Below are 14,987 nucleotides of genomic sequence, written 5' to 3'. Positions count from 1 at the left end.
CTAGCCTGTGAGGGTCTAGGGAGCGAGCGCTCGCCGCCGGAGGCGCGCTCCCAAGTGGTCACGGACCCCCCCGCGCGTGTGACCGGCAGACCCGACCGTCCGCCGGTCACTCGCGTTTGTCGGGGGAGAGGGAGAAAGGCAGGCAGCTTGTGTAAACAAGCCGCCTGTCATTCTCCCCGGTGTATGAATGATGATCATACGGTTCTACTATGTAGAACCGTTGATCACTGTTCATATGTCTGAAGCCACAGCCAATCACAGTTAGAATCACGCCCCTAGGGACACACATAGCCCCTCCCTCTAAAAAAAGTTAACCCCTTCACTGCCAGTGTAATTTTACAGTAACAGTGCATATATATAGCACTGATTACTGTAGAAATGTCACTGGTAACCCCAAAAGTGTCAAAAATGTCAGTCAAGGGTCCGATCTGTCCGCCGCAATGTCGCAGTACCGCAAAAAAAATCGCAGATCGCCGCCATTACGCGTTAAGAAAAAACAATAAAAATGACAAAAATCTTTCCCTTTGTTAGTAAACTTTTGCGCAAACCAATCAAAATACGCTTTTTGCGATTTTTTTTTACTAAACATATGTAGCATAAAACAAATTGGCCGAAAATGTTAAAAAATTTTGATTTTTACATTTTTTTGGGGGGGAATTTTATATAAAAAAATGTGAAAAATATTGTTATTTTTTAAAATTGTCACTTTTTTTTTGTTTATAGCGCATGATCAAAAAATCGCACAGGTGATCAAATACCACCAAAAGAAAGCTCTGTTTGTGGGAAAAAAAGGACGTCAAATTCGTTTGGGTACAGCGTCGCACGTCCGCGCAATTGTCCGTTAAATTCACGCAGTGCCGAATCGCAAAATACCCCCTGGTCAGGAAGGGGGTAAAATCTTCCTTGGCTTAAGTGGTTAATATATTTATTGAAATATACTTACTACTCAAAGTCTAGTTATTGCCATTAAAGTCCTATACCTTAGGGGATATCCTTTTTTGTTCTACAAGTGTAAAGAGAATTCTTTCCACTGACCCACACTTATTTATTTAGCGCTGTTGTTATAGTAAATTTTAGCAAGGGTTCCCTGTGACCGGAAAGTTATCTCAAGGGTTCCACAGTGTTGAAAAGGTTGAGAAACACTGAATTCATGTGTGCTGTAATATGCGTCATAATGCGTGCAATAGCACACTGCATCAGTGTAAACCCAAGTATTAGTCTGAGGATAACCTCATGTGTCTGCCTAACAATGATACCCCATAGAACTCTGGCTCTGAACTGTGTGACCAGAACAATACCCAAGCACTGAAGTTGAATTCCATAATATCATTCTTCTTATGTTACTGTTCTGTTGCTTGATGTGATTAGCTATTTGTTAAGTGTTGCTGATGTTTGTTATTTATCAAATATAGGTCAGACCAGAAGGAGGTCAGCAGATACTCAGTCCAGAGCTCCATCAGCCTGTAAGATCTGAGTCCGGGTATGAACATTGTCTTCAACGCCATCCTATATTAGTTGAGAACTCCCCACATATAGCTACTGTTCAGTTACCAAGTGAGGGTTTCAGACCAGGCAAGCAAGACACAGATACTTCAAGTTGCTGTAGAAAAAATATGCACAGATCAAAACACAGTGTGCCAGTAAATGCTGATAACCCTCAAGTAAGATGGACATTAGCCCATGATGATTTGATGTACACACATAATATTAACCAGAAAAACATCAAGCACCATGCAAATCAAAGTTTGATTAACCAAAGGTGGTTACCTGGACAGCCTCTACAAGATGTCTTCTCAGAGCAGCCTAATACATCAGAGCCAAGATTCAGGTCCAGTCCTTCTAGAAAGAACCATCCATCATTTGATGTTCTACACAATATATTTAGCCATAATGTACAGAATCATCCAAATTCGAAAATCTTTAGTGTGTCCCCACTTGAATCCAGGGCTTGCTATGCAGGGATCAGTTCCCCTCAGTCAAAATCTAAGAATCATTTTGAGAGGCACCGTAATATCGGTTATGAGAACCATGGAACTAAAGCAGGGAGATTCCAGCTGGAAGATTCTTCGAAATTGAGAAACAAACAACATCTGTGCTCACCTTTGGGAACAGACATGGATCCACCTCATGACATTTTCTGCACCAGATCTTCACAAAAACAGAGAAACATCAATACATCTGGTGACTATAGCAAATGGAGTTCACCCTTTTCCCTGAGAGAAGCCGCTAGTGTAGCAAGTAATTGTGACATGGAATGGCACAGTGGGGACAGCTCGTCACACAGAACATCAAATCAGTACAGTCAATGGAGAACGAGGCCCATAGCAATGCCTCCAATATCTGTAGAGCCAGAAGATTCTTTTGTTGGTCTTCCCTATGCAAGATCACTACAAAATGATAAACTAAGCCCTGAGACCTGGGTCTACCCAAGAATGAGACTCTACTAACTGCACTTACGGAGTTTCCAAAGTCAAAGCCTTTTTTTCATTCTTGGATAGAGTAGGGATAGGTTAGAACTTCTGTCAGGTTATTTTTGCTGTCTGCATCCCCACTAAGAAGATTCACCGTCAACTTTTGTCCTGGTGATAGAAAGTAAATGGAAATCCAAACATTGACAGCTGCAATTGTTACAGGACTTTGCAGTGGACTAGAATCACCTGTTCCACTTTAACCTTTTTATAGCTTTTGGTGCCACTCAAAGTAGAGGTAGAAGAAAGCATATCCCTGTGTCCCCGAGTATGGGTTGCAGGCTTTTTTCTTGACACTAACTCAGAGTAGGGCTGCACGATATTGGGGAAAAAAGAACATTGCGATATTTCGTTTTCAACGATATATATTGCGATATTTCTCTGGGTGGAATGCAGAAGATGGATTAGGCAGAGTCGGGACTCACAGTTGTGGTAGGAGGTAGAAAAACACAGCCCGACATGACATCTGTCCCACACGTTCCCTCTGCTGCCCTGGAGCTAGTTCTCTTGACGGAGCGGTGAGCGCGGTTCAGCGAACCAATCACGTGAGTAGCGGCACAGGGAACCAATCAGATGTGCAGGCACGCGTGATTGGTTAGCTGTGCAGCTGCTCACCGCGCGCTGCTCACCGCTGAACGTGTGGGACGGCTGCCAGCACTATGAGTCCTCCCCCCGAGTCCCGACTTCTCCCTGCCTAATGGTAAATATTGTGTCTTCGGCGATATGAATATCGCCCACGCCCGCAGGACGATAGTCAATATCATATCGACTATCGTTCAGCCCTAACTCAGAGGGCTAGTTAATGTAAAGAGGAAAGGATCGCTACTACTCCCCCCAGTCGGCTCAGGTAAATAAACGATATGGAGCCGCCTCAGCCTACATGTCTCCACCAAGACATGTAGATGTGGAGACATGTATGTAGGCTGAGGCCACTCGTCATCATTTATTCACTTGGGCTGGTCTGGAGTAGCGGCGATCCTTTCCTCTTTACTGTTCCACTTCTCAAATATTCTCTCTCTTGCAGAACCAAGCCATTGTCTTGGTCAGGACAGAAAGTTATCAGAAATCAAAAAGATTCTACAGTTGTCACAGAAACAGAAATGGAGGAGAATAGCTTCCACTGACACCTACCTAAGGGGGAATTTCCCATTGTGTCTCCAGAACAGAATGGAAATCACCCCATCGGAGTGCAGAGGGCAAAAAAAAAAAAGCACCTGACATGGATTTTACCAATTCCCACTTCATCCACAACTAGAAAAAAAAAAATTGGCTTTAGATATACTTTAATGCACTTATGTAGCTTCAGATTGCTTTTATGCTCTGATACATTGGCCGTGGAGATAAGTGTTTGCATAGTCCAGTTGACAGGCCCCTCATTACAGTTCTGCATTGGGCAGACCCATTCACAGACAGCTAAGATAATCAATTATAACATGGTATTGAGGGAGCTGTTTTGTAAGTTGCGCTGAAGAAATGATGTCAAAAGATAGCTTGCAATTTTTTTTTTTTTAAAACAACTGAATGCAACAGAATTCCACAGCTGGATAAAGAAACCAGGAAATATGATTTGGTTACCACTCCCAGAATAATCATTACATCTGGAAGAGACGTCAGACCCATTTCTGTAAAATTTGAGGGTATTCTGAAGAACTAATTTGTACAACTTTAATAAAATTTTTTCTAATTTTCATAAATGTATTGCATTCTATCCATGATTCAGTCACACGTACTGTCATACAATAAGCAGAGTGTTAATTTTAGCAGTGCAAGCAAAATAAACTCAGTAGATGCAATCTCTTTTACGGGAATTTTATCATCTACAATGGATATTAAAAGTCTACACACCCCTGTAAAAATGTCAGGTTTCTGTAATGTAAAAAAAAAAAAAATGAGACAAAGATAAATTATTTCAGAACTTTTTCCATCTTTAGTGTGACCTATAAGCTGTACAACTTAATTGAAAAACAAACTGAAATCTTTTCATTATTTTAATCTTTTTAATCTATTATACTAAAATAACGTGGTTGCATAAGTGTGCACACCCTCCTATAACTCGGGATAGCTTGGTTCAGAATCAAGCAATCACATTCAAACTGTTAAATAAGAGACACACCTGCCATCATTTAAAGTGTCTCTGAATAACCTCAAATACATTTCAGCTGTTCTAGTAGGTCTTTCCTGACATTTTCTTAGTTGCATCCTACAGAAAAAGCCATGGTCTGCAGAGAGCTTCCAAAGCATCAGAGGGATCTCATTGTTAAAAGGCATCAGTCAGGGGAAGGGTACAAAAGAATTTCCAAGGCATTAGATATACGTACCATGGAACACAGTGAAGACAGTCATCATCAAGTGAGGAAAATATGGCACAACAGTGACATCACCGAGAACTGGACGTCCCTCTAAAATTAATGAAAAGACGAGAATAAACCTGGTCAGGGAGGCTGCCAAGAGGCCTACAGCAACATTAAAGGAGCTGCAGGAATATCTGGCAAGTACTGGCTGTGTGGTACATGTTACAACAATCTCCCGTATCCTTCATATGTCTGGGCTATGAAGTGGCAAGATGGAAGCCTTTTCTTACGAAGAAAAACATCCAAGCTAAATTTTGCAAAAACACTTCTGAAGTTTCCCAAAAGCATGTGGGAAAATGTGTTATGGTCTGATAAAACCAAGGTTGAACTTTTTGTTCATAATTCCAAAAGATATGTTTGGAGCACAAACAACATTGCACTTCACCAAAAGATCACCATACCCACAGTGAAGCATGGTGGTGGCAGCATCATGCTTTGGGGTTGTTTTACTTCAGCTGGAACAGGAGCCTTATGCCTCGTTTCCACTGAGTGGTATGGTACGGTACGGTTCGGAACGGTACACCTTGCGTTTCCACTGCCAATAGTACCCTTTCATGATAGGCGTGGTGTAGCCGGAAAGCTGTGATGGACGATTCTCGGTCAACCAATCAAAGTTCTACAGAGTGTAGCTCCACCCTGTTGGTACGGTACTAATGTGCTTGGTACCCCAACGAAACGGTCCCAAAAAAGTGGTACGGTACGGTTCGGAATTAGGGTACCATTCACAATGGAAACGGCAAAAATTGCGTACCGAACCGTACCATAACGCTCAGTGGAAACGAGCCATTAGTCAAGGTAGAGGAAATTATGAACAGTTCAGAAAAACAGTCAATATTGCCACAAAACCTTCAGGCTTTTGCTGGAAAGTTGAACATGAAGAGGAACCAAAGCATACATCCAAATCAACAAAGGAATGGCTTCACCAGAAGATTAAAGTTTTAGAATGGCCCAGCCAGAGCCCGGACCTGAATCCGATTGAGATCTGAAGAGGGCTGTGCACAGAAGATGCCCTCACAATCTGACAGATTTGAAGTGTTTTTGCAAAGAAGATTGGGCAAATATTGCCAAGTCAAGATTTTCCATGCTGATAGACTCATACCCAAAAAGACTGAGAGCTGTAATAAAATCAAAAGGTGCTTCAACAAAGTATTAGTTTAAGGATGTGCACAGGTATGCAACCATATTATTTTAGTTTTTTATTTTTACTTCCACCTAAAAGATTTCAGTTTGTTGTTTAACTGAGTTGTACAGTTTATAGGTCGCATTAAAGGTGGAAAACGTTCTGAAATGATTTATCTTTGTCTCATTTTGTTACATCATAGAAACCTGACATTTTAATAGGGGTGTGTAAACTTTTTATATCCACTGTAACAGATTTATTGTTGTTACAGCATATCAATGTTCTGCAATGCAAGGATCAATAAACATTTCTATTTTGCTTGTATAAAGCAGCCATTAAAGCAAAACTATAGGCAAAAATAATATTCTCAGGATGTTAGTTATGTGCTTCACATACACTCACCGGCCACTTTATTAGGTACAATGTGCTAGTACTGGGTTGGACCCATTTTTGCCTTCAGAACTGCCTTATTTTCTTTGTGGCATAGATTCAACAAGGTGTTGGAAACATTCCGCAGAGATTTTGGTCAATATTGACATGATAGCATCATACAGTTGCTGCAGATTTGTCGGCTGCACATCCATGGTGCGAATTTCCCATTCCACCACATCCCAAAGGTACTCTATTGGATTGAGATCTGGTGAGTGTGGAGGCCATTGGAGTACAGCGACCGGATCTGGTGAGTGTGGAGGCCATTGGAGTACAGTGACCGGATCTGGTGAGTGTGGAGGCCATTGGAGTACGGTGACCTCATTGTCATGTTGAAGAAACCAGTGGTGAGATGATTGGAGCTTTGTGACATGGTGCATTATCCTGCTGGAAGGAGCCATCAGAAGATGGGTACACTGTAGTCAAAAAGGGATGGACATGGTCAGCAACAATACAGGCTGTCCCCGGGTTACAAAAAAAAATAGCGACTTTGGGATTGTTCTTAGATTGAATTTTTTTGTCGAAACAGGTACATTTTCTAAGTGTAGCTCCAGCCCAAAAAATAATTTTTAAGGTTTTTTTGGATAGCATACGGAAGGTTTAACACTCCTGTAATGTTTGCTTTGCTGTCTTTGCCCGTTCAGAAGATTTCACCTCACTTTCTGTCCCTATGACAATTGGATTTTGAAAAATTTGGGTTGTTGTGGAAAGAAGGATTGGTGGTAAATCTTCAGTGGAGACACTTTTTCCATGGTACCTCTTCCAGGAGTGAATTTCCCTTCCCAGGGGTAGATTTCCTCTCACTTCCTGTTGTCTCCCTCTGTAAGTAGGAGTGCTTTGTAAGTCGGGAACCACCTGTACTCAGGTAGACCGTGGCGTTTAAATGATACTCAATTGGTACTAAGAGGCCCAACGTGTGCCAAGAAAATATCCCCCACACCATTACACCACCAGCCTGAACCGTTGATACAAGGCAGGATGGATCCATGCTTTCATGTTATTTATGCCAAATTCTGACCCCACCATTTGAATGTCGTAGCTGAAATCAAGACTCGTGAGACCAGGTAACATTTTTCCAGTCTTCTATTGCCTAATTTTGGTGATCCTGTGTGAATTTTAGCCTCAGTTTTCTTTTCTTAGCTGAAAGGAGTGGCAACCAGTGTGGTCTTCTGCTGCTGTAGTCCATTTGCTTCAAGGTTCGATGTGTTGTGCATTCAGAGATGGTGTTCTGCATACCTTGGTTGTAATGAGTGGTTATTTGAGTTACTGTTGCCTTTCTTTTATCTCAAACCAGTCACCCCATTCTCTTCTGACCTCTGACATCAACAAGGCATTTTCTTCCACACAACTGCCGCTCTCTGGATATTTTCTCTTTTTCGGACCATTCTCTGTAAACCTGGGAGATGGTTGTGCATGAAAATCCCAGTAGATCAGCCGTTTTTTAAATACTCAGACCAGCCCGTCTGGCACCAACAACTATGCCACATTCAGGGTCCTTTCACACCTGTCCGTTCCGCCGACGGACTCCGTTCTGCTCAGCGGGGGATGGATCCGCGGATCCCCACTGAGCAGGCGGATGACAGCTCCGTCTCCGCTCTGTGTGCGGAGACAGAGCTGTCAGATCCCCGCTGTCCTCTATGGGAGAATCGGATGAGAACGGACCGCCTGTCCGCTCTCATCCGATCTGATCCGCCAGAAAGATGGAAAATAGGGTTTCCATCTGTCCGGATTTGACAGACAGGATCGGATTAGATGGCAGCGGGTGTCAGTGGACATGTCTCCGCTGACATCCGCTGCCCTATAGGGATGCATGGGGCATCCGATCAGGTCTGTTTTTCAGGCGGATCTGATCAGACCGTATGTGTGAAAGGAGCCTTAAAGTCACTTAAAATCCCTTTCTTCCCCATTCTGATGCTTTGATCCGGTTTAAACTTCAGCAAGTCTTCTTCAACACGTCTTGATGCCTAAATGCATTGAGTTGCTGCCATGTGATTGGCTTATTAGCAATTTTCGTTACCAAATAATTGAACAAGTGCACCTAATAAAGTGGCCGGTGAGTGTATATCGTCTATGTTGTAGTTACAGTTGTTAGCATCCTCTATGAAATGAACAAAGGTCAATGCCGCAACCTCTACCAAACCCTGTTCAAAATGATGGTGATAATATTTGTCCATCTGAGAGGTGATGGTAGAAAATAAAAAGAAGTTCTGGTTACATGGTTACCTTTCCACTCCCAGCCTGTTGATTGGATAGTGAAGGAACAACTGGCAGGTCTTTATGTTCTTCCCTCCTGTAAGCACGTTTACAGTTTGAGATTGATAACACTGTACAATGCAATTAGGCTTGGTGCTGCTGTGCAGGACATTACCAGCAGATAATGTGAAGGCATATTCACGTTTTTAGACTAGCTGTACTTAAAGTGATCAAAAATAGAATAACGGTAAACAGTAGACCATTTTCCATATGATGATAGTGTTGACCTCCCAGTCATACAATGTATACTATCTAGCACCATCTTCTGAGATTGAGATTATTTGCCAAAACTTATCACAGAAAAGTGTACAAACAGAATAAAAATGTTATACATAGTCGCTTTTGTATGAATAAAATCATTTTTTTGTATATACTTTGTAAACAAAGGGCTAGTTCACTGTTCTTCGGTCTGTAGTGGGCCACACTGTGTCCGGTGAGAAAAAACCATGCCTGAAGCTAAGAGGCCAGTAAACAAACACATGTACCCAAGGTTGGTGGTCAGTATGAGGAAAAGGAATGACCAAGTAGCTGCGGCCAGAGGAATAGTGCCCCATCGCTGGTATAAGTGGTAGCAATAGTGTCCCATTGTTAGTGTCAATGGTAGGAATAGTGTCCCATTGTTAGTGTCAATGGTAGGAATAGTGTTTCATTGTTGGTGTCAATTGTTGGAATAGTGTCCCATTGTAGGTGTCAATAGTAGGAATAGCGTCCCCATCATTGGTATCAATGGTAGGAATAGTGTTCCATTGTTGGTATCAGTGTGGGAAATAGTGTCCCATCATTGGCATCGATGGGAGGAAAAGCGCCCCTTGCTGGTATCATGGGAGGAATAGTGCCCCATCATTGGTGTCAATGAGAGAATTAGTGCCCCATTCTTGGTGATAATGAGAGAACTAATGCACCATTTTAGGTATCAGTGGGAGGAACAGTGCCCCATTGTAGGTATCAGTGAGATAAATAGTGCCCCATCATTGGTATCAGTGGGAGGAATAGTGCCCCATCGTGGGTGTCAGTGGGAGGAATAGTTTAATAGTTCCTCATCGTTGATGTCAGTGGGAGGAATATTGAGTCATCATTGGTGTCAGTGGAGGAAAAGTGCCTCATCATTGGTGTCAGTGGGAGGAATAGTTCCTCATCGTTGGTGTCAGTGGGAGAAATAATGAGCCATCATTGATTTTTAATGGAGGAATAGTGCCCCATCGCTGGTATCAGTGGGAGAAATATTGCCCCATCATTGGTGTCAATAGGAGGAATAGTACCCAATCACTGGTGTCTGTGGAGGAATACTGCCTCATCGTTGGTGTCAGTGGGAGGAATAGTGCCTCATCGTTGATGTCAGTGGGAGGAATAGTACCCAATCATTGGTTTCAGTTGAAGAAACAGTGCTTTATAGTTGGTGTTAGTGGGTGGAATAATTCCCCATCATTTGTGGCAATGAAAGAAACAGTAACTTATAGTTGGTGTCAATAAGAGGAATAGTGCCTCATCGTAGGTGTCAATGGAAGGGATAATTACCCAATAATATATTCCCCATTTTTGTTCCCCATTAACGGTGTCAGATAAGTCAATGATGCCAGACAAAGGCAAGCAAAGGGCCACAATTTGAGGAACACTAGTTTAGTAAATTGATGACTTTCCGTCTTCGATATCTCTTACTACATGATAAAGTTACCAAAGCAGATCAGGAAAAGGCCTACTGCATCATGAAGACTAAACATTTTGTTCCTGATAGAGCCCTGTCAGCTGTGACCACACACAGCAGCAAAAATACGAATCCCTTTATAGGTGAGTGACCATATTTGAATCCACTTGTAGGCATTCTAAAATTATAATGTTGTGTGATCATTTTAAATCCTAAAAAAGCCCCCAATTCAATGCCTACGTCAAAAGAGAATAAGACTTGTAGGTATCATCTGAACATGGCATGATAAATCCATATGCATTAATAAATGGGACTTTAAATTTACCCCATGAGTGTTGTACATAACTCATAGCAAAAAAATAACACATAAAAACACAGTTTTTATTTGACAGACAGTATAAAATCCAGTATTAAAAATCCTATAAACATGAGGTGTAGTAATACAATCTATACATGTCTGCGCTTTTCGGGGATCTTCCGCTTCCTTGGGGCGTACATTGAAGCTATTTAAAAATGAATTGCAGACAGTAGCAATCCAAAAATTATAAATCTGTCTGAACTCAATGCAAAAAAAAAAAAACTGAGGACACAAACACAACAAAGAAAAATGAAAAAAAAAAAAACACTACAAAAAATTGTTAAAATAAAAGCAAAACAACAGTAATGACACACTGGAGCTGGGGTAATAATTATGCTCCCTTCAGGTAATAAGAGCACATATGTCAAACACAAGGCCTTCAGGCCGAATCTGGCCCACCAGGCCTTTCCATGTGACCCTCGCACCCGTTTTGCAAGAAGCCTTCTAGGTTTACAAGGGACAACTTTCCTCTCAGCGGCTCCCAGATCTAACAGATCCCTGCATGTGCTCACAGCAGGGACAGATCTCCAGAATCTGAGGCAGTGAACAATCTCCCTGCAAGGGGAGGCAAAGCTGCCTACACAGGGAGGTACTAGAGCCATACCATAATGTACGTAGCATAATCCTGAACCCTGCACTCTGTCCATAGTTTAATGCTCAACCCTGCACCCTGTACATGACACACTCCTGAAGTCTGCACTATGTACTTAGCGCACTCCTGAACTTTGTATATAGCCTATTCCTCAACTCTTCACTCTTTCAATAGCTCACTACTGAACCCTGCGAGCTGTACATAACCCACTCCTGAACTCTGTACTTAGCGCACTACTGAAACCTGTACTCTATACTTAGCGCACTACTGAACCCTGCAGTCTGTACATAACAAACTCCTGCACTCTGTACATAGTGCACTACTGAACTCTGCACTCTGTATGTAACACACTCCTGAACTCTGCACTTTGTACTTAGCGCACTAGTGAACCCTGCACTCTGTACTTAGCGCACTACTGAACCCTGCACTCTGTACATAACATACTCCTGCACTCTGTACATAGCGCACTACTGAACCCTGCACTCTGTACATAACCCACTCCAGAACTCTGCACTTAGCGCACGACTGAACCCTGCACTCTGTACTTAGCGTACTACTGAACCCTGCACTCTGTACATAACACACTCCTGCAATCTGTACATAGCGCACTACTGAACCCTGCACTCTGTATCTAACACTCCTGAACTCTGCACTCTGTACTTAGCGTACTACTGAACCCTGCATTCTGTACATAATGCACTACTGAACCCTGTACTCTGTAGGTAACCCACTCCTGAACTCTGCACTCTTTACTTAGTGCACTACTGAACCCTGCACTCTGTACTTTGTGCACTACTGTACCCAGCACTCTGTACATAACACACTCCTGCACTCTGTACATTGAGCACTACTGAACCCTGCACTCTGTACTTAGTGCACTACTGTACCCAGCACTCTGTACATAACACACTCCTGCACTCTCTACATTGAGCACTACTGAACCCTGCACTCTGTATGTAACACACTCCTGAACTCTGCATTCTGTACTTAGTGTACTACTGAACCCTGCATTCTGTACATAACCCACCCCTGGACTCCGAAATCTTTACTTAGTGCACTACTGAACCCTGCACTCTGTATTTAGCGCACTACTGAACCCTGCACTCTGTACATAAAACACTCATGCACTCTGTACATAGAGCACTACTGAACCCTGCACTCTGTATGTAACACACTCCTGAACTCTGCACTCTGTACTTATCGTACTACTGAACCCCGCATTCTGTACATAACGCACTGCTGAACCCTGCGCTCTTTACGTAACCCATCCCTGAACTCAGCACTCTTTTTTAGTGCTCTACTGAACCCTGCACTCTGTACGTAACCCACTCCTGAACTCATTACTCTGTACATAGCGTAATCCTGAACCCTGCACTCTGTACTTAACAAACTGCTGAACCCCTGCCCAAATAAAACTGGCCCTTTGAGGGCAAACATACTGCTGATGCAGACTGCAATGTAATTGAGTTTGACAACCCTGAATAAGAGGGAATACAATAAAGGAATTTATTACCTTTATGACCAAATCAAGGTAAAGAAGTATTGGGATCCCAAAATATCAAAGACGAAGTCACCAAGCACTAAACATTTTATCCCTGATACAGCCCTGCCTAGCTGTGAGCACACATAGCATCAAATTTACAAATCCCTTTATAGGTGAATGGCCATATCTTGAGTCTGGTTGTAGGCATTCTAAAATTATATTGTTGTGTGATCAATTTAGATACAAAGAATGCCCAGCTGAGTTCTGTAATGAGCATCAAGGAAAAAAAGCAATTATCTTCTTAGCATGCCCACACTTACTGGCTGTTATGGATGAGTCAGCTTAGCCAGGTACGTGGTGTACAATCTATTCATGTTTTCAAAAATGGGAAATTGATTTACAGTCCCGTGTTTTTTGCAGGGTTGCCGTTCATCACAAAATGTCTCAGGCTAAAACATGGTTTAGTATGCTGTCAAAAGCCTCGGTTCAGAGGGAAGAAGAAAATGCAGACTTGGACCTTTCTGGTATTGACTGCATAGATCACAGCACAGCTGCCAGTTATACCACATTTCTAATTCTAATGTGCAAGTGGAAGTGAATGCTGCAAAATTGGAACATAGTTCTTCTCTATCCTTGGCCAAGCCTTCTCTCACACACCTAGGGGTCAATGCACTAATCTGTGTGAGTTATTTTATAGGACATGTATAGTGATTTTGTATACTGTATTTCTTTATTTTCTTGCCCAACTGGAACCCCAGCAGTTAGTAGGTAAAGCTTTGGACTGTAGGGGGCTGTGATCACAGTGATCTCTGCAGTCTCATATAACATGTAGTTCAAATCTCCTGCACTCAAGTGCAATAATGGAAAGAAAGAGGCAAGTTTCCAATAAAAATGGATGGGTATGACTGAAGGTCTTGCTGCCACCTCGGGACCAAGGGTATCCGATACAACCTGAAATAAGATAACAAAAAGAGGGGCGCACCGACCTAGTGCATTACCACTAAAAACATTTATTAAAATAGTAAAATGCATAAAATATACTCACAAAAATAGTGTGATAATACACACATATCAACAATTCTATGAATAAGTGAAGATGTCTCAAAGGTAGCCAGGCACTGCGTAATGATGAACGGCGTGCGGTGAAACGCACGGAGCTGCTGTGGCTTAGGCTGACGCGTTTCGAGGGCGAACCCCCTTCTTCAGAGCCAAGAAATGCTGCATATAACATGTCCCCAACTACGCCTGTAGCATGTCTGCGACCTCTGACCATCTCTTGTAGTATGTCTGCAGCCTCTGACCATCTCTTGTAGTATGTCTGCAGCCTCTGACCATCTCTTGTAGTATGTCTGCAGCCTCTGACCATCTCCTGTAGTATGTCTGCAGTCTCTGACCGTCTCGTGTAATACATCTGCAGCCTCTGATCGTCTCATGTGGTATGTCTGCAGTCTCTGACCATCTCCTGTAGTATGTCTGCAGCCTCTGACCATCTCCTGTAGTATGTCTGCAGCCTCTGACCATCTCCTGTAGTATGTCTGCAGCCTCTGACCATCTCCTGTAGTATGTCTGCAGCCTCTGACCATCTCCTGTAGTATGTCTTCAGCCTCTGACCATCTCCTGTAGTATGTCTGCAGCCTCTGACCATCTCCTGTAGTATGTCTGCAGCCTCTGACCATCTCCTGTAGTATGTCTGCAGCCTCTGACTATCTCTTGTAGTATGTCTGCAGCCTCTGACCATCTCCTGTAGTATGTCTTCAGCCTCTGACCATCTCCTGTAGTATGTCTGCAGCCTCTGACCATCTCCTGTAGTATGTCTGCAGTCTCTGACCGTCTCCTGTAGTATGTCTGCAGCCTCTGACCATTTCCTGTAGTATGTCTGCAGTCTCTGACCATCTCTTGTAGTATGTCTGCAGCCTCTGACCCTCTCCTGTAGTGTGTCTGCAGTCTCTGACCATCTCCTGTAGTATGTCTGCAGCCTCTGACCATCTCTTGTAGTATGTCTCCAGCCTCTGACCATCTCTTGTAGTATGTCTGCAGTCTCGGACCATCTCCTGTAGTATGTCTGCAGCCTCTGACCATCTCTTGTAGTATGTCTGCAGCCTCTGACCATCTCCTGTAGTATGTCTGCAGTCTCTGACCATCTCCTGTAGTATGTCTGCAGCCTCTGACCCTCTCCTGTAGTGTGTCTGCAGTCTCTGACCATCTCCTGTAGTATGTCTGCAGCCTCTGACCATCTCTTGTAGTATGTCTCCAGCCTCTGACCATCTCTTGTAGTATGTCTGCTGTCTCTG

At 43.0% G+C, this 14,987-nt stretch overlaps 1 protein-coding gene across 1 annotated transcript in view; it reads left to right on the top strand.

The window, feature by feature from the left end:
• PRR19 (proline rich 19) overlaps positions 1-2,642 on the top strand; it is a 51,227-nt gene extending 48,585 nt beyond the window's left edge. Inside the window, exon 4 of the mRNA XM_082273513.1 lies at positions 1,413-2,642. Within this exon, the coding sequence (XP_082129639.1) occupies positions 1,413-2,447 (1,035 nt within the window). The 3' untranslated portion in view covers positions 2,448-2,642. The remainder of the gene's footprint in view (positions 1-1,412) is intronic.
• The last annotated feature ends 12,345 nt before the right edge of the window (positions 2,643-14,987 follow it).

The sequence above is a fragment of the Pelophylax lessonae genome, assembly GCF_965119305.1.
Source record: "Pelophylax lessonae genome assembly, chromosome: 12".
In the NCBI taxonomy this organism is placed as follows: domain Eukaryota; kingdom Metazoa; phylum Chordata; class Amphibia; order Anura; family Ranidae; genus Pelophylax; species Pelophylax lessonae.
This window is presented reverse-complemented; position numbering and strand designations above follow the sequence as displayed.